Raw genomic sequence first — 20,713 nt, forward strand, 5'->3', positions numbered from 1 at the left:
CATATACAGTTAAAGTTCTCAATTAATAATAAGTAAACTTTATAATTGAATCTTTATATGTTACTTCATTTTGATTTCTTTTTTTTTTTTTTGAAAATTAGAGAATTATAGAAAAAGAGTTTTGTATTTAAAACAGACTGATTTAAAACAGACTGACTAAAACGATTGCTTTATAACACACATATATGCTTGTATTGAACACTAATTTTATTGTAAATTTTCAAATAGTCAGAGAAGGAAGAAAATAAAACTATCAGTTTTATTTATTTTTATTATGTTTTTTACGGCAGTTGTAAAGACTTCGAAGAACCTCTAGGGGTTTTTGCTTCTTTTTCTAACCTCGTTGTATTATTGAAATTTAAAAAAGATGAATACTTTTAAAATCAAACCAAGTCTCCTTGAATATGAAATTTAAAAAAAAAAGAAAAATTAATACATACTGATTACAGATAGAGTCGCACTGAATATTGTTCTGTTCAAGTTTTAAATATTCAATTTTCTGGTGTACGCGGAAAATTAGTAACTGATGTTGTACTACTGCTTAGAAAAAATGATTATTTAAGAATTATTTACGCAAAAAGCGATTACATAAAAATGATTGTGCAAAAAGCGATTACGTAAAAATGATTACGCAAAAATTTATTACGCAAAAAGCGTAATAAATTTTATTACGCTTTTTGCGGAATAAAATTTATTACGAAAAATGATTACGCAAAAAGCGATTACGTAATAATGATTACGCAAAAAGTGATAACGCAAGAAATAATTACGCAAAAAGTGATTGCGCAAAAAGGCAGCAGGAGAGAAACGACTCAACTCAGCAACAGGGGGCAAACAACTCAATTCAACTTGGCAGCAGGAGAGAAACAACTCAACTCAACTTGGCAGCAGGAGAAAAACAACTCAACTCAACTTGGCAGCAGGAGAAAAACAGCTCAACTCAACTTGGCAGCAGGAGAGAAATAACTCAACTCAACTTGGCAGCAGAAGAGAAACAACTCAACTTGGCAGCAGAAGAGAAACAACTCAACTCAACTTGGCAGCAGAAGAGAAACAACTCAACTCAACAACAGGAGGCAAACAACTCAACTTGGTAGCAGGAAAAGGTACATAAAAATGATTGTGCAAAAAGCGATTACTTAAAAATGATTACGCAAAAAGCGATTACATAGAAAGTGATTACGCAAAAAGTGATTACGTAAAAAGCGATTACGTAATAGTGATTACGCAAGAAGTGATTACGCAAGAAGTGATTACGCAAAAAGTAATTACGCAAAAATGATTACGCAGAAAGTGATTACGCCAAAAGTGATTACGCAAAAATGATTACGCAAAAAGTGATTACGCAAAAAGGCAGCAGGAGGGAAACAACTCAACTTGGCAGCAGGAGAGAAACAACTCAACTCAGCAGCTGGAGGCAAACAACTCAACTTCACAGCAGGGGAGAAAACCTCTAGGGGTTTTTGCTTCTTTTTCTAGCCTCGTTGCATTATTAAAATTTAAAAAAGATGAATACTTTTAAAATCAAACCAAGTCTCCTTGAATATGAAATTAAAAGAAAAAGAAAAATTAATGCATACTGATTATTGTTCTGTTGAAGTTTTAAATATTCAGTTTTCTGGTGTATGCGGAGAATTAGTAACTGATGTTGTAAAAAATGAATGCTTAGAAAAAATTATTATTTTAAAATATTTACGCAAAGAGCGATTACATAAAAATGATTGTGCAAAAAGCGATTACTTAAAAATTATTACGCAAAATGCGATTACGCAAAAAGCGATTACATAAAAATGATTACGTAAAAAGTGATTACGCAAAAAGTGATTGCGTAAAAAGTGATTGCGTAAAAAGCTATTACGTCATAATGATTACGCAAGAAGTGATTACGCAAAAAGTGATTACGCAAAAAGTAATTACGCAAAAATGATTACGCAGAAAGTGATTACGCCAAATGTGATTACGCAAAAATGATTACGCAAAAAGGCAGCAGGAGGCAAACAACTCAACCCAACTGGGCAGCAGCAACTCAACTCAGCAGCTGGAGGCAAACAACTCAACTTCACATTAGGGGAGAACAACTCAACTTGGCAGCAGGAGAGAAACAACTCAACTCAACTTGGCAGCAGGAGAAAAACAACTCAACTCAACTTGGCAGCAGGAGACAAGCAACTCAACTCAGCAGCAGGAGGCAAACTACTCAACTTGGCAGCATGAGAGAAACAACTAAACTTGGCAGCAGGAGTGAAACAATTCGACTTGGCAGCAGGAGAAAAACAACTCAACTCAATTTGGCAGCAGGAGAGAAAAACTCAACTTAACTTAGCAGCAGGAGAAAAACAACTCAACTTGGCAGCAGGAGAGAAACAACTCAACTCAACTCAACTCAGCAGCAGGAGAGAAACATCTCAACTCAGCAGCAGGAGAGAAACATCTCAACTCAGCAGCAGGAGGGAAACATCTCAACTCAGCAGCAGGAGGGAAACAACTCAACTCATCAGCAGGAGGGAAACAACTCAACTCAGCAGCAGGAGGCAAACAACTCAGCTCAGCAGCAGCAGAAAAACAGCTCAACTCAACTTGGCAACAGGAGAAAAACAACTCAAATCAACTTGGCTGCAGGAGAGAAACAACTCAACTCAATTTGGCAGCCGGAGTGAAACAACTCAACTCAACTTGGCAGCAGGAGGGAAACAACTCAACTTAACTTGGCAGCAGGAGGGAAACAACTCAACTCACTTTAGCAGCAGAAAGAAAACATCTCAACTCAGCAATCATAGTTAATCATGACAACCTAGCAGAAGGAGGGAAACAACTCAACTGAACAGCAGAAGGAAAACAACTCAACTCAGCTAAGCAACAGAAGGCAAGCAACTCAACTTGGCAGCAGGAAAGAAACAACTCAACTCAGCAACAGGAGGTTAACAACTCAACTCAACTTGTCGGCAGGATGAAAACAACTCAACTCAGCAACAGGAGGCAAACAACTCAGCTCAATTTGGCAGCAGGAGGGAAGCAACTCAACTCAAAAAAGAAAGAAAGCAGCTCAACTCAGCAATGGTAGTTGATCATGACAACTCAGCAGCAGGAGGGAAACAACTCAACTCAACAGCAGAAGGGAAACATCTCAACTCCGCTCTGCAGTAGAAAGAAAACATCTCCTGCGAATGAAATAGACATCAATAGCAATTTAGTTTAAACCATGTTCTTGTGTTAGAGCAAGAACATGGAACCGGAAAAAATAACCGAAAGAAATTTGTAAAGAAGATTTCTAGAAATATATTTTTCTTCATTGGCTTATTGTGGTGTCCCCGTTAGCTCTGGTGCCCTAAGCACATGCTTAGTATGTTTAATGGTTAATCCGGCCCTGGAGATGGAAAATAATATTCTAAATACCCTTCTGAAAGTTTGACATTCGCTACGATAAAGTAAAATAGATTTGGTAATTTCAGAGAAAGAAACAACTTTTTTTCCAATTTGCTAGCTATTTTCCAAATTAAAATAGAAAACTCCCCACGCAAATTGGATGGATGTAATATTGTGCAGGGAATCTTCGTTTCGTGGTCCTTTTTAATCAATCTCATTCGATGGAGTTCGTCTATAATACTTAATGATTTGAAATAACCTTTTGGAAGGTTGACTGAATGTGAACAATAACAAGTTTTCTAAAACCGGAAGAAACTTAGAAAACTTCCGGTGTATCCCTCCGCTTATGTTATGCTTACGTTATGCTGTGAACAGGCTTAATATTCTAGGAGGTTTTTTATTGTAATTTTTGTTTTAATTCAACCGTTATTTTACTGTTCATAAGAGTTTTCTGTAATTTATGAATTCTAACAAATCGTGAGCAAAACACAAATTTAAGAAAATTAATATCACAACATAAATAAAGTGTAAGGTTTACCATGGTTAGTGTGTTTTCTTTTATTTGACTATATTTGCTTAAAACATTGCTATTTGTTATATTTTGGATCAAAGGACAAAGCGTGCTTGCGGAGTCTTTCTAATTTATTTGCTCCCAACAAGACAAAATTTTTGATGGTTTTTTTTGATGGACCAACATGAATAAGATGGTAATTCTCATGAGTTTCCATCAAAAATCATCTTACTTTTACGATGGTACCACCAAGACTGACCATCACCTCATATTAGGAATTGGAACAAATTTATGTAGGACCAACATGAACAAAACCACCATAGTTAATGGTATTTTTCGAAGGTCCAAGAAAAAAATAATCCATCAAGAACCAGCATGGTTTGATAGTATTCTTTGGTGGTCCAACAAAAAAATTCCTCAGGAACCAACATATTTTGTTGGTTTCCTACTTATATTCCATCAAAACCATCTTAATTTCATATGGCATCAAACTGACCATCACCTTATGTTAGAAAACCAACATGTGTTGATGGTTTTGTTTGAAGTCCCAACAAAAGCAATCCATCATATGTTAATGGTTTCCAACTTAATATTCCATCAAAAACCGTCTTTTTCTTGATGGTACCATCAAAACTGACCATCACTCCATGTTAGGAATTCGAACAACTTTATGTGAGACCAACTTGTGCGAAATATTATTACGCGTTATATAGCAAACACTACAAGTATAATATTATTGGATGGCACTCTTTGATGACGTAAAAACAAATTGGAAGTAGTAACCCTGAAGTCATACGACCAATTTTAACCTCTAGAGCCATCTGTGCTTAGTTTTACACGGTCAGTCATTCATAACTGTCCAAAATTTAATTCTTTTTTATTTTTTACAGATTAGTTAAAAAAGTTTTTGTTCATAAAGTTTCTCACACGGATCTTAAATGCTTGAAAGATTCACCAACTCAAAAGAGGATGAGAAGCATTGTGCAGAAAAGATAATGTTTTGAGGTTCATGAATGATGCCCGATTGGAAGGATGCCACCAACGGTAAATATCAAGTCCTGGCAGCCTTCTTGTTGTGCTGCATACAACTCTGCATCACTTTCAGTGACCAGTTTCTGCATATATATGGCTGGACGCCACCCCACAGATGTCGACTGCCTCCTCAAAATGATTCCCAATTGAGTCATGCCTTGTGGTGGCCAGTGGTCGAGAAAGGTGGACGAAAGGTTTTCTCCTCCTGTTCCATGTACCTGGATCCTCTTGACCACTCTGTTGGAGTACAGCCCTGTATTCATGGATGGGAGTATTTTCAGAATTACGAGGAGGGAGAATGGAGTCTTGCAACAGAGGTTTTTGCTTTCATATACTTTATTCGTAATATTATACTCACTCTTTTGAACATCAGCCAGAGTGCAATTTTTTTTTGTCTTAATGACAGCTAAAATACACTGTTGTAAGAAATTAATAGAATTTGCAGACTGAGTCGATTATCTCTAGAACTACTGGACCGATTTTAATGAAATTTTATATGTACATACATTGATACAATGCAAAACAAATAACCACTCAACAATTGTTATACACATGCATGATCGTGCGTAACACTCGTTGAGACGGAAGGTATGAAACAGCCGTTTGCTGAATAAACTAAAAAAATGGGTTAAAAAGGGGTATGGTCCCTTCTTACAGACATGCAGGTCTTGCAGAGTGATTTCATACTTGAAATAAGTCCAGTTTATCATTCCCTGCGGGCCCTGCGGCAATTGGCCTGAATTGTTCTTTGACCATTTCATACCTACTGACTCCAACGAGTGTTTCGCACGATCATGCGTATGTATTACAATTGTTGAATGTTTATCTGTGTTTGTATTGTATCACTGTATGTAAATATCAAATTTCATTAAAATCAGTTCAGTAGTTCCAGAGATAATCAACCCAGTCTGCAAATTGTCTTAATTTCTTACACCAGTTTAGTTATGTAATAGATTATGGAAAAAGCTGTGAAATTTTCATTAAAAATTCAGAGTGCCTAAAATTTCTTAGTTGTTGCTACGACTAACCATTAAACCAATATAACTTTGGTAATAGAAGCTCGTAATATTCGAAATTCAATTTAAAGGTTTAAAAATATTTAGGACTGGTGAGTAAGCTAACTCTCCTAAATTATTATAATTAAACTAGTATTATTTAACTAACATTAGTAAAATTAGAATTAGTGAAATTAATTAAATTATTAATAAAAGTAATTAATAAATGAATTAATTAATTTCAGTAATTTTATTAATTTTTGTTAAACAATGCTGGTTTAATTTTAAAAATTTAGGAGAGTTAACTTACTAATCTAGTTTAGTTTAATTAATAATAAAAGTGATTAATAAATAAATAAATTAAAGAAATTAATAAAATTAAACTAGATTAGTAAATAATAGAAGTAGTTAATAAATTAATAAAAGTAATTAATAAATAAATTAATTAATAATATATAATTAGATTAGTAAGTTAACTCTCCTGAATTATTAAAATTAAACTGGTATTATTTAACTAAAATTACTACAATCAAAATTAGCGAAATGAATTAAATTAATAATAAAATTTATTAACAAATAAATAAATTTATTGAATTAATAAAATTAAACTAGATCAGCAAGTTAACCCTCGTAAAATATTAAAATTAAACTAGTATTATTTAACTAAAATTAATAAAATTAAAATTAGTGAAAGAAATTTAATTATTAATAAAATTACACCAAATTATTTTAAATTAAACTAGATATACGGTTCTCTAACATAGTTACAAGGTTAAACTACATAAGCTATCGTGCATCATCCAGGCAGTACCTGGAAGTTACGGCATTTTTGTACAATTTAGAATGAAAAAGGTCGACTTACCCACTTTTTACTCACGAAGCCATTGTTTTTCAAACATTGAAACCTTAGAGAAACGCATATTTTGATTTATCATAATTATTGAAAATTCCAATATATATGTTTCGATTAAGTTAAGGTCTTTATTCTTTTACGGTTTTGCTCACCGAAATGCTCTTCACATTGCATCTGTTAACCATTTAAAAATTGTACCTATTTTTCATGAATGAACGTGATATTATCCTGGATTATATCTTTAGAACTGAAATTTCATGCCCTGTATTAGGTATACAATCAATCGATAATGAGTCAGAAGCTATTTTATACAATTTAAGAACATACAATTGTAAAAGTATGTATCTTTTTAAATATCTACGACGCTTTCTTTTGAAAATAATGTAGTTTTCAGTTCCGTATAGTTGTCCTAGCTCAAAAGTTTTTAATCCATTTGAAAACGATGAGAGAACCTGACATACTTTCTTCTCTTATGACTCTCCACGCGCTAATGGTAAAAGCATCGAACTTTTTCCATAGGTAGAGAGTTCTGTTATACGCCACCTGTAGCCCATTTCGATCACCACTCAACCCTGGCATTTTTAAATTAAATTTTAATTAGTTTAAAAATTTTCATACATGTTAAAAGAAAAACTTATAACTAAAAAAAAACTATTTACAGGGAACTCTATTTTAGATATTAATCTGTATTGTATATGTTTCAGTGGGACTTGGTCTGCGAGAAACAATATCTGATGAATCTTCTGCCGTATGTCCATACGGCAGGTGCAATGCTCGGTGGAGTTGTGTTCGGTGCGTTGGCAGATCGCTATGGCAGAAGGTTCAACTTACTGGCAGCCTTATTTCTCCACACTATACTCAGCTTGGCCATGCACTTCTTGGCAACATTCTCCCTCTTCGCCGTGGCATACTCTCTACAGGGTGTTCTTGTAACGGTAAGACATTCCCTTCCTTGTTGTTTAGAATATTATACACTATATGACCAAAAGTATCCCTGTTGCTATGGTGATGGAAGCATAATGGTGTGGGGAGTGTTTCTCGTGGTTTGGTATGGGTCCGTCAGTTCTTGTAGTTGGAAACATGAACTCAGAGATGTATGTGGACATTCTGGACAATGATTCACTCCCAACTCGGGAACTCGAATTCCGCATCTGGCTAGTACCGACCACGGTGCTGATGTGAAATATCCTCAGTGGTAGACGGATCATGGGTTAGAGTCTCATTGCCGTCAGGCTTAACCGTGGGAGGTTCTCATGGTCTTCCTCTCCATGTAACTCAAATGCGGGTTAGCTCCATCAAAAAGTCCTTCACGAAGGCAAATTACTCCCAATACTCGATCCAGGAGTTCCCTTGTCTTCTGGATTGGTTTAAAAACTACAAGGTTACGGAGTTGAACATTAGTTGTCGTAAACCCAAAATTGGGTCTGCTGTTCAAGGGCGGTTATAAAATAAATAAAAAATCTTGTCGAAGAACCCCCGTGTATTAAATGGTGATTGCACGACGCTAAACCTGTCGAGTCACAAAGTCCTCCCATGCCCCCATAACAAATTATACCTCTGAAGATACTGATACAGAAGTTTCCTTGTCTTCTGGATTGGTTTAAAATTACAAGGCTACAGAGTTAGAAAGTATAACGCTGCTTACTACAGCTCATTTTGCGAGGCGATACTTTGAAACATATAATTTTTTTTTAATAAAAGAAATAAATTATGTAATTTCTGAGCTCAAATCTGCTGTTTTACATAAAATATTATTGCTATTAAAGTACTTCTGGTGACTTAAAAGTGAAAATTTGTTTTAGTTATTTAGAGATTAATTGTCGAAAAAGGTAACATGGAAGAATTCGCTTTTTTGGCAGTTCAAATTTGGCCTGTTTTTACTTGTTTATGACTGTTTGTTCTTGCTACAAGCCATGAACCATCTTTTCTTAATGTTAGCATTTTGTTCGAAAAGTTAGACTAAGCTCATTTTGCAAATGATCATTTATGTTTAAAGTTCAAAGTCGGTATATTGTTAACAAGGAAAGAAGTTTTTTTATAACAATTTATTTTTCAAATGATAATTCTAATGTCGTTAAATGACTCTTCATCAAATGATGAATCGATTCTTATAGAACAGGTGTTTCCAACTTACATGTGACCGGGGGCCGCAATTAAAAACACCAGTCAAATGGCGGGCCACAACTTTACCAAAATTTTATATAGGACTCTTTTATGTCTGAAGGAATATTAAATATTACTGTCAGATTTTTATCGAAGTTTTTTTAATATTAAAAAGAAAAAGAACAAGCATTAAAAATAATGCTTGTTACGTATCATTTTGAATCTTCTCTTAGTCAGAAACTGTGTGACAAGATTTTTTTTCTTTTAAATTTAATTCTGTGACAAATTAACGTTTCTTTCGAGTTATTATTAATTATAGCAACTACAACAAAATTCTCGAGCATCTGAAATTAATTTTTTCCCACTCATGCGATGTGTGGGAAAAGAATTTAAATAAAACTTCATATTCATTCCCTCTTTTATGCGTCTTAAAATTTACAAATGTAAATAATTTCGGACAAAATGAGTGATTTTGAAAAGTTAAATGGAAGAATTTCTTCGAGAAAATTTTTGATACGCACATGCTATTAAGATATTCACAAAATGCAAAAAAAAAAAAAAACGAAATAAAAAAGAGCAACACACGCAGTTATTTTTGTACTTGAATAAATATTTTCTTGGATGCAAAACCTGAGAAATAAATTTTTTTGCACCGTTGGTATGTTAAATTTCACAGAAACGAAGAAATTATGTTTCGTTAAACGAATGAAAAGTATTTTAAACCCACATTGATTTTTTATGAAAATTGAAACAAAAAAATGAAAACTAATATATTTCAGTTCGCGGGCCACAAAAAAAGGATTTGCGGACCCTCCAGTTGGTAACCACTGTTATAGAATTCAATTCTTATAACAATTATTTTTTTTAAACACAATTAGTAAATCAGGTAACCAATCAGTCAATAAGTAAATCATGTAGCGAGTCAAATGGCTTCAAAACGCACCAAAAACAGTAACCCGGAAGTATATAGAGTCAAGAGCTTGTAGCGCTCCCTAGTGTATAAAACACCAACTATTAACATTAACAGTTTTTTTTAAAAATAGATTAAAATTTTTAATACTTGAAAAAAAAAAGGCCACGCTTTTTGTAGTGCTCATATTGTATTTGAATTTACGAAGCTACAGATTAGATGTTTTTTTTTTCATGAGATATGTTTTTATTGCAAATAAAAAAAATATCTGTTGCAATATCTCTTTGTTGTTATATAAGTTAAAAGAGATTTCTTTGCAGGCGATACAGTGCATCTCATATGCTTTAGTGTTAGAAACACTGCCATTTCAAAGTCACTTACTAGTAACCATTTGCCTGGGTTTAGTGATATCCATTGGAACTATCATTTTATCTGTTGTGTCATGGCTTATCAAAAACTGGCGATATACACAATTGGCCATATCTGCTCCTGGAATAGTTTGTCTTGGCTATTTTTGGTAAGTAGACTCACTCACCTCATTTTTATTTTTTACAACCGTCGTTGAATAGTCGACCCAATTTTTGGGTTTACGATTACTAATGTTCACCTCCATGGCCTTGTTATTTTGAACCTAATCCAGAAGACAACGGAACTCCTGGACCAAGAATTGGGAGAAATTTGCCTTCGTGGAGGACTTTTTGATGGAGCTAACCCGCATTTGAGTTACATGGGCATAAAGATCACGAGAACCTCCCCAGATTAGCCTAACGGCAAGGGGACTCTAACCCATGATCCGCCTACCTCTGAGGATATTTCACGTCAGCACTGTGGCCGGTGCAAGCTGAGTGCGGAATTCGTATCGACTGGGATTAGAACCCTGCTCGCCGCATTGAAAGGTGAGCGCTTTATCTCTTGAGCCATCGCTGCTCCAGGTATAGGAAGGGTCAGCACTATGGATTTCAAATTATTACCCAAGAAATTAGCCAAATATCAAAAGTATTCATCAATTTTCCAAAGTCTTCGCCAAAATGCAAATGTTAACAATTTCTTATGATTATTTTTTTTTCATAGAAAACTACTTTACAGTAGTTTGTTTCCAACTTATTGGTGATCGAAATGGGCTATAAGTTGCATAGAGCAGAACTCTCTACCTATGGCAGCACTTCGCATGCATTCGCCATTAGCGTGAGGAGAGTCATAGAAGAAGGAAGTATGTTAGTTTCGGTCTTGATTTTCAATTAGATTATAAACTTTTGTGTTGGGAAACTATGTGGAACTGAAAACTACATTAAACATAGTTCTGAAAGTAAACGTAGTGGAAGTTTTAAAAAACATTTTCGACAAGTAAATACGAAAAATATTAAGAAAGGGAGAAATATCGTAGTACGTTCTAATACAACTGAGAAAAAGAGGGGAGGGATAGGGGGAGGGTTAAGACATGGAACCGATCTTCTCCCCAGATGACGTATTCGAGCGTTGCGATCGAGAACAAACGAAAAATAAGAATTTTAATATCGTGATGTTCAAAAAATATCGATATTGATATGAGTCCCCTTGTCGTCAGGCTAACAGTGAGACATTTTCGTGGTTTCCTTTCCCATGAAACTCAAATGCGGGTTAGTACTATCAAAAAGTCCTCCACGAAGGCAAATTTCCCCCAATACTTGATCCAGGACTTCTGTTGTTTTCTGGATTGGGTTCAAAATTACAAGTCTGTGGAGTTGAAGATTAGTAGTCGTAAGCTCAAAAACTAGGTCGGCTGTTCAACGACGGTCATAAAATAAAATTAAAATGAAAAATTAAATTTGACTTGCTGGATTTTGCATATTTAGTTCAAAGATGGCGTGGTAATTTACTAATAAAAAATAAGTTACAAAATGTGGGTTTTCAAGATAATTTTATTTGGCTACATTTTAGGTATTTTTGATACAATACTTTGTTTTGTTAGGCTGATACCACGTTCTTTGCCCTGGCTGATGGTGGAAGGTTACGTTCACGAGGCAGAGAAGCAGCTGATCCACTTTGCCAAGTTCAACAAAACTACGCTGCCTTACAACTTTCGCTTCCGGATCATCAATTACTGTAAAAAGCTCAGGTCTTACTCCTCATCTCACTCCATGGGGACAGTTGTCTCCTCCAACATCTGCAGGAGATACGTATTCATACTCTACTACATGTGGTAAGTCTTTCTACTCTCATTCGGTGGGTACTTTATTCTCGTCGCCTTATGGGCTATTGGCGACGATATTTGAAACATCCCTAAGCTCGACTTAACCCTGTCCCGCCCCCCGTACTGGGCATCCAGGGCGTGCACGTGACAAAAAAAAGGTACAAAAAAGGAGGATACCCAGAAGAAAAGGCTGGATCACGAAAGATGGTAACACAATAGGTCGATGGACTGACTAGTAATTAAGTCGGGGATCCTGAAGCTGCAATGCACCAGTAGGTTAAAATTGAATATTAATTGAGCGTTTGCTAATTTTAAAACAAAGGAGGACCCGGTGCTGCGCGCATGGCGGCAGCATCCCTCCGAGCAGAAGGCTGCAAAGGTTAATTATAAAAATCGGATATACAAACTAACATAAAGTAAGTCATAATTTGACTTAAAAGAAACGTGAAATAAAATACAGATTTAAAACGATGTTAACAATATCAAAGACACAGAGCGGGTTTGTAACCCAATAGAATGAAATGTAAGATGTAAACAAGATGAGAAAACAGAAATCGGATCATCTCTAAGGACAAGGTTCTCATTGATTTAACGTTCTACTAAGTTAAAATGTTAAATCACTTTATATTTATTTTTTGGTGTAACTGTATTTTATTTTGAAGGCATGTTTAAATAATATTAAATTAACAACCCGAAGACAAGTCATCGCAATTTTGATTCCCTGCAGAGGGGATGACACCCCTGCTTTGGTAGCCCGACGACCTGCACGCGATGTCAAGCACTTTATGGTAGAACAGTTTAATGAGGACCGATATCACGCACCCTCGGTTTCTACGCAGGCGTATCAGAGTGGTCATCCACCCGCTTACTGACCGCAGCCAGTGATGCTCGACTTCGGTGTTCTACTGGGAACCTTCTCTTTACGATCAGTCCACTAAGGCAGTGTTTCCCAACTTTTCTATCACCGCGGACCTGTCAACGTTTGATAATTTTACCGCGGCCCGGAGGGGGGGGGCGTTGATTGTTTATATTTTAGATTATTTTGATTTATTAATTTTAATTTAATATTATTTAAACATGCCTTCAAAATAAAATACAGTTACACCAAAAAATAAATATAAAGTGATTTAGCATTTTAACTTAGTAGAACGTTAAATCAATGAGAACCCTGAGCTTGTTTCTTTGCGATGAGACAGTTCCATCTTACGGGGTAATCGGAGACAATGACACCCGAAGAGTGTTGCTTTTGTCCAGTTCATTTCGTTGCTTTGACTGCAGAAAACCCCGTTTCACACAGATAGGTTGTCGGAAATGGCAATAGGGATTTAAGTGCTGCGGTGGCAATCTCCGGGAATTCTGCCATTACTTAAGTTCAGAGCACCGGCAGAGTTGTTGTCTCGAACGTAGTTTTAAGGACGCCGTCATTTGCAATCTCCAGCAGTTGATCTTCTTCTTGCACAGACATGCTAGATTCGCCCGATTTGTTGACAAATGGGTCGCAGATCCATCCCTTACCAGATATATTTAATTTGGGGTATAAACCTAGGAATTTAAATTCAGTTTCAATGAAATGGGAGGACCGGTACCATTTGTCGCGGGCCGGGACCGGGGGTTGGGGAACTATACATATAGAGTATACATGAAATCGAATAAGAAAATTTTTCTGTATCAAATGATGTAATTATATATTTTAAACTTTTTAACCGCTGAGCGTTCTTGCTATAATAGAACAAAACTTATTATCAGGTTCGTAATAGCGTTGGAGACAGATTCTTCCCATCTTCCTGCACTGAAAGGAAATCAGTATGCTCTGTTGTTTGTTAAAGGTCTGATCGATACTGGAATCATCATCATTCTGTTTTTCTTCGCCCAAAGGTCTGTTCTTTATATTATTCCACATTATTTATTTATTTCAATTTTCAAATAAATATAAAAAGGTTTTAAGTACACTGCTCAAAGCAATGAAAGGATAGTGAGGTTGTTAGTTGATCTTGCACTTGGAGAATTGTTTGAATGATTGATACTTTATCGACAGACGTAGTAGGTTATATGAGGTATAAATTGCTTTTGTTTGGCAGAAAAAAATGCGTTTTAATGAGCATTTGGGGACAAAAGGAAAAAAACACAAATTGTGCATAAGAGAAAACAAACAACAAAAAAATTGCCAATAGGCACGCCTTTCGGCGATCACATGTTACCTATTGGCAAAAAGGTTGTTTTCTAATTTTCTTTTTCACCCTCTTTATGTGTGATATTCACCTGAATTAGTATTGAAAACGATCCTGTTTGAACTGTAGGTTAGAATTTCTGATTCGTTATTAAAACAATTAAAACAAAAATATCGTTCAAATGATGAACTCAAGAAATATTTATGGGATGTTTCTGCTCCCATACCTCAAAAATAAACTCCCCAACTTAATACATGACAAAATTAAAAGTGAAAAAAAAAGAATTATAAAAAAAAATTATCAAAGAGCAACTGTCGCCATAGCAACATGTGCAATAACGCACTGTTAACTATTACTCTTGAACACACTTGAAAAGTGTGATGACGTCCAAACGAGGTGCGCACGCCATCAAACCCAAAACAACACCCATTTTGCCACTGGATGATATAAAAAAAGGTCTTTTCTTAAAAGAAAATCCTTTTTAGTAGGGGGTATTTCCCCCTCTAACCGCTTAACAACTCTCCAAACTTCTGGTTCGGTTAAATGACTTCGTTGAGACATCGCGCTCATAGAAACAACACGCTTATTGATGTCTATCATTCTTTTCCGCTTTGCCTAACATTAAAATGAAAGCCAATCAAATTCTCTGCAGCTAAACCGTCGTCTTTGACGTCAAACTCAAAATAGGCAGAATGTGAAGTTTGAAAATAAGAAAAATATGCATTTGTCACTCTCTTCTTTCGTTTTATGCACACACAAAAAAATTGCTTATACCATTATTTTATTCAAGACTTATAATATCGTTTAATTGTTTTGAGTAGTGTATGAATTAAAACGTATGTCCCTAATCTCAAACTCTTTCAATGAAAAAAGATTATTAATTTTTTGTGCATGGCATCTTACTCTATTCAGCTAGAATTTTTAACTAACATGAATTTTTATAAAACTGAATTTTATGTATCACTTGTAAATGCTTGAAGTCAGATAAATGCTATAGGTTTTATTTCAGACTAAAAACACATCGCTGTTAAATTCGAACATTTTAAAGACACAAAACTGCTGACCTTACAGTTTATCTACATAGCTGTAACTGAACGCAGTTGTTCCCAAGGAATGCCGGGACACGACACAAGCACTCGTTGCAACCAGGGCCCTTACTTAAAAAAACAACCCTCGTAGTTGGCACAAATAAATATTTGAGGTCAACTCTTTAAATTATTAATATTGGTTCTTAGTAAATAGAAACAAAAGTTATTTGCTGTCTTTTTTGTTAATGCAATGTTTTTATTTTGAATTCACCCCGCATATTATTTCCAGGTTTGGTCCCCGTTCTGCGCATGCGTGTGTTTTGGTGTTCGGAGGAATATCTTGTACAGCTTCCGCTCTCCTAAGTTACACTCCCTTTTTTAGTGAGTAAACGTTTTGCGATTGTTTTACATTCTGATGGTTTATTTTGGTTTCAGTGCGATTCATGATGGTTCAACATCATTTGATGGTCACCATCATCCCACTTTTTTTCATTACGTCTTCATAGGTTTTGATAAGTCAACAAACTTCCATCATTCCATGATAAAATGGCTACTTTAATACTAAGGTGGCTAACCATCAAGAGTAGTTTGATTCTCATGGAACAACAATCCATGATGATCCGTCCATTATGATTCCAACTATGCATTTCCATGATGGTTTAATGGGAATTCTCGTCTGGTTCTCAGGAATATACCATCAAAACAATTAGTTTTTTTTTTAATGTTGGACTAACATAAATCAGTTCGAATTCATACATTGGGATGATGGTTGTTCATGATCGTTCCTACATTTGATTTCTAAGACACTATGATGGAAATTCGTGATGGTTCAACATGAACCAACCATCAAAACAAGTTGCTAGCCTTATGTTGGATCATCATAAAAATCCATATTCATACAGATTTATCAGTCCGAATTCATACATTGAGGTGATGGTTAATTATGTTGGTTACCATCAAAAAATATAATGGTTCATGATGGAACCATCGTATTTCCGATGATGGTTACCATATGATCTGATTGATGTTTACCATCTAAATTATGTTGGTCCATCAGTGGAAAGCCATCAAAAATTTTGACTTGGGTAACGCTAATTCTTTAAAAAAAATTTCTTCAGGTTTTTTGGAAAATAAGTAAACATAATTCTGATTCATATTTGTTGCAAGAGCCTTGATGGCTCAGGGGATAGAGCATTCGCCTTCCAATGAGGTGAACCGGGTTCGAATCCCAGCAATGGCTGGTCGATTCTAAATCCGAACAGAGTACAGTGCTGACGTAAAATATCCTTAGTGGTCGACGGATCATGGGTTAACTGTGGATAGCTGTGAGAGGATAGCTGTGATAACTGTGAGAGGGATAACTGTGAGAGGTATTCGTGGTTTTCCTCTCCGTGCAACGCAAATGCAAATTTATTATTTTTATTCAATATTTTAATATTTGCTGAGGATAGATAAGGAGAAACTTCAGTGTTTGGAGTACCGGTTAAATGCATATTGGGCAGTGGCACTGGACCGTAAAAAAACATTGATGCGTCCTCAGGGGTAGACGGAGAGATTTCTTGACGTTAGGCAAACCATGGGTCCGTTTCGTGGTTTTCCTCTCCATGTAACACATGTGTTGGTTAGTTCCATCAAAAAACCATCATGAAGGCTGAAATTTCTCATAATACATTCAAAATTACAGGGCTATGGAGTTGAACATTCGTAAATCAAAAAAATTGCATCGGTAGTTCAACGACGGTTATAAATATCAATAAATTATAAATATTTGTTGTAAGCAAAATAAAATTGTCCTTTTTATTTGTTTTTCGGAGAGGAGGAGTATTACTTTATTATTATTATTATTATTATCAAAAAGCAAGTTTAATCCTTTCTATTCTCATTTCAGAAAGCTTGAGTCACATTGTGTTTTTCGTGTCGCCCATTCTGGCTGTCGTGGGTAAATCTTGTATCAGATCAGCCATCGTCACGTGCACATTCTTCACACTGAAAGTCTTTCCTACAGGAGTCAGGTGAGTTCTCTGAAATACTCATTTCATAAAAAAAAGAAATGTGAAACTCCTTAGAAACTCTCGCCGTGTCACATTAAAGCTTGAAAGCCGTTAATCTGCACATTGCTTAGCTAATTTGTTCCGTTAAAGTACGGAATCAAGAGTTTTCAGCCTTTTACTCAGGTAAAGTGAACATTAATGGCTTCCGTATTGTAAAAGCTCAAAAGTTAGCTTCTCTCATTCTATCAAATCACTATTAACTATTCAAAATTTTAACTTGATTCTTTAGTTATTGTAAAGTTAATAAATAGCATTATGTTAAATTCCTTCAGACGGCGAAAAAAAATAAAGAACATGTAAATTTAAAGAAATGTTATAGCAAAGATTACTCTAACGAGTGCTTCGCTGGTGAAGATTTTCTAGGTAGTTCGCAGATTACCTTGGTAATTTAAAAAATGAGACTATTTTTTGAAACTTCACTTCAGTTAATTTGCATATGACAGGGTGCGTAGCGTTTTTAAAAAGTGCTTAAAGGTGTTTATTTTCAATTTTCGTTTTTTAAAAGCTCTTAAAGGTGCTTTTTTCATTGGGTGTTTTTAAAAAGTGCTTAATTTTCCCTTTTTCAAAATGAGATTTTTCCTTTACTATGATTTTCGCTTCGAATTATGCAAAAAGGCACAGTTCACATTGTTCTATTCAACGTTTTCATAATTAATTCAACCAAAATCTATTTCGGCGTATAGTCAGTCCGTAGCCTATGAAAACGCCATTCGTTTTACATGATTCAAAATTTCATGATTTTTGACAACTGTCAAAAACAGTGCCAAAAGGTTGTTGTTGTTTTTTGACATCATTGTTAAAACAAGATAAAACCGTCGATTGTCAAACACTTTCCAACCCTGCCTAATTATGATATTTTTTTAAAGTGTTTCAAAATATTTTTAGTTGAAGAAATTATTTTAATTAATAACTAAAATTATTTTTTGTTTTGTTGAATAATTTGGCTACGCACCCTGTATTAGCTTGGTAATTTGTAGAATAACTGATTTCTACGCTTTAGCGGTAATATAAATGCATGGAAAAATATTTTACACCTTTAACATTTTTTACCTATACAGTACGCCTTTTTCTTTATAAATTCTTAATTTTTTGAAACATGCTCATTTATTACTTTAGGGTGTAATTAAATGTCTTGCAGGTGCATCGGTTTGGGTTCCTGTTTGTTTTGGTTCCGAACGGCACGTCTCATGGGCTTTTCGCTCCTAGTAAGTTTTCTTTCTTCTTTTTTTTCTTCAACGAGTTAAATGCATACAATTTACTACCTGAAACACAATTAAAACAATAAAATCGGGGGAGATGACAGGGGTCAGAATTACAGCAGATGTTCCTCTATTGCTTTGCGTGGTTTAGACTTGCCATGTGTTGAAAGCGATGAACTAGATCCTAAAATAAAAGCGATGAACTAGATCATTTCTTTGAAAACGATAATAAATTAAACAGTGATCTAGTTTCGACATAGTTACGCTGGGTGATCTAATTACGCCACTGATAGTTTCAGTTTGTGTTCTTTGGTATAATGTTCATTTTTGTTTTGCTTTGTTATGTTTAAAATAATAAAACGTTGTTAAGTTTAATAACACTGTTTTTCTTTCTGAAATAGTGTTGTGTTACAGTTCTAGTTTTCGTGTTTCAACACCATGCACTACGATAATACGCTTAGACCTAATAGCATTTCTGAGCTTTCTTGTTGTTGCCATTAAGCGATTGCTCTTGCACTGCCATCTATATCAAAGATTGTGTGACTTCAGCCACACCCATGACGTCGCACTGATTTATAGGGCGGACTCATTTATTCATCCACAGATCGTAATTTTGACCTGAACCAGGGAACGATCAATCTCCAATGCAGAACCCGCAGAGGTATAATTGTTATGGGAGCATTTAGGACTTTGTGACCTGATAGATTTAACGTGCACCAACCACCATTTGACCGGCTGTATTCAAAAATCCTTTCTCAGTAGCGTGAGTCCAGCGCCCTGTCACCCAGGCTATCACGGCCCTCTCTTTGTGAACGATTCCAAATATCGCTGGAGTCGTGGCGGCTCAGGGGATAGAGCGTCTGCCTTCCAATGAGGTGAACCGGGTTTGAATCCCAGTGATGGCTGGTTGATATGAATTCCGCACAAGGCTTGCACCGATCACAGTGCTGACGTAAAATATCCTCAGTGGTAGATTGATAACGGGTTACAGTTCCCTTGCCGTCAGGCTAACCGTGGTAGGTGTTCGTAGTTTTCCTCTCCATGTATTTCAAATGCCGGTTTATTCTATTTATTCGATATTTTAATATCTGCTGAGGATAGATTGGGAGAAACATAAGTGTTTGGAGTACCGGTTAAATGCATTCTGGGCAGTGGCACTTGACCTTAAGAAAACATTGATGTAGGGTATACTGGACAGTGAACCTTAAAAAACATTGATGTAGGGCATACCGGGCAAAAGTATACCGGTCAGGGACACTTAACTAGCAGCACGGAATGAGTTTGGTGGACTTTCCTCCAGCCACATAAATTAACAATTTAAATAATTTTCGATAAAACTAAAAATATAATATTTTCACATTTTGACAAATTTTCACATTTTGTCAAATTTCGGAGAATATACAGTCTGATCAGTCACCTAAACTGGAGAATCGAATCCCGGATCTAGCCGTGGTACCGACACCGAGTCGCCCCGAGTGGGCGACTGTCCCCTTAAGAAACGATATAAAGGAAGACGTGTGATAGTATCTCTTTACTGTTTCGTTTCCTTTGCGTATATTTGTCTCAACTTTTCTTAATATTCGAAGTCAGGAATTGGGTTCAACCTGTATTGATATGTTTTGTATCTTTGCGAGAGAAGGACAGGCCGGTTTCATTACCGGTTTTTATCTTGATTTGGAACGAAGTATTTGCGTTTTGGCCATAATCTCGGCTAACAGTTATCCTCAAAAACAAAAAAGATTAATTGGATACTTGCACTTCCAGATGATCAAACATATTCACACATTTGACCTATGACGTCAGTGCGATCTGATCGCCAATAAACAAAATGGCGTGTCGAAGTTGAGCCAAGTTTTTCCACATACTGTTGTAGTTCATTTTACGTCGCACTGGACCTGCACAATGGGCTATTGGCGACGGTCTAGGAAACATCCCCGAGGATGATCCGTCACAATTTTGATCCTCTGCAGAGGGGATGGCACCCCCGCTTCAGCAGCCCGACGACCTGCACGAGTCGAGCACTTTACGGTAGAACAGTTTAACGAGGATCCATACCGCACACTCTAGGTCCCTACGCAGACTGATCCAAGTGGTCACCACCCGCACACTGACCGCAACCACTGATGCTTGACTTCGGTGACCTGCTAGGAACCGTGTCTTAACGATCAGTTCACAGTGGGACCAGTTTTTCCACATGAGTTTGAATGTTAATTAACGTGAAGTTAATTAAATACAGCGGCGTATCGCACATTGAATTTGTTGAAGTATAATTCTTTCTAAGATTTATTATTTGTTTATGTATTTTATTGCAACACGCTGTGTATTTTTGT

General features: G+C 35.7%; 1 protein-coding gene across 2 annotated transcripts in view; it reads left to right on the top strand.

The window, feature by feature from the left end:
• Positions 1-20,713, top strand: part of LOC107457140 (organic anion transporter 3) — a 106,372-nt gene that overhangs the window by 12,322 nt on the left and 73,337 nt on the right. For both annotated transcript variants that reach the window (XR_015435986.1, XM_087169535.1), the window contains exons 2-9: positions 4,765-5,223; positions 7,459-7,689; positions 10,088-10,284; positions 11,716-11,946; positions 13,684-13,812; positions 15,423-15,514; positions 17,022-17,145; positions 18,323-18,389. Coding sequence is in view for 1 of the 2 variants with exons in the window: in XM_087169535.1 (XP_087025661.1) it covers positions 4,888-5,223; positions 7,459-7,689; positions 10,088-10,284; positions 11,716-11,946; positions 13,684-13,812; positions 15,423-15,514; positions 17,022-17,145; positions 18,323-18,389 (1,407 nt within the window). In the remaining variant the exon portion in view is untranslated. The remainder of the gene's footprint in view (positions 1-4,764; positions 5,224-7,458; positions 7,690-10,087; positions 10,285-11,715; positions 11,947-13,683; positions 13,813-15,422; positions 15,515-17,021; positions 17,146-18,322; positions 18,390-20,713) is intronic.

Source organism: Parasteatoda tepidariorum, chromosome 8 (genome assembly GCF_982258835.1).
Source record: "Parasteatoda tepidariorum strain Cologne lab strain chromosome 8, Ptep-v5.0, whole genome shotgun sequence".
Classification (NCBI taxonomy): Eukaryota; Metazoa; Arthropoda; class Arachnida; order Araneae; family Theridiidae; genus Parasteatoda; species Parasteatoda tepidariorum.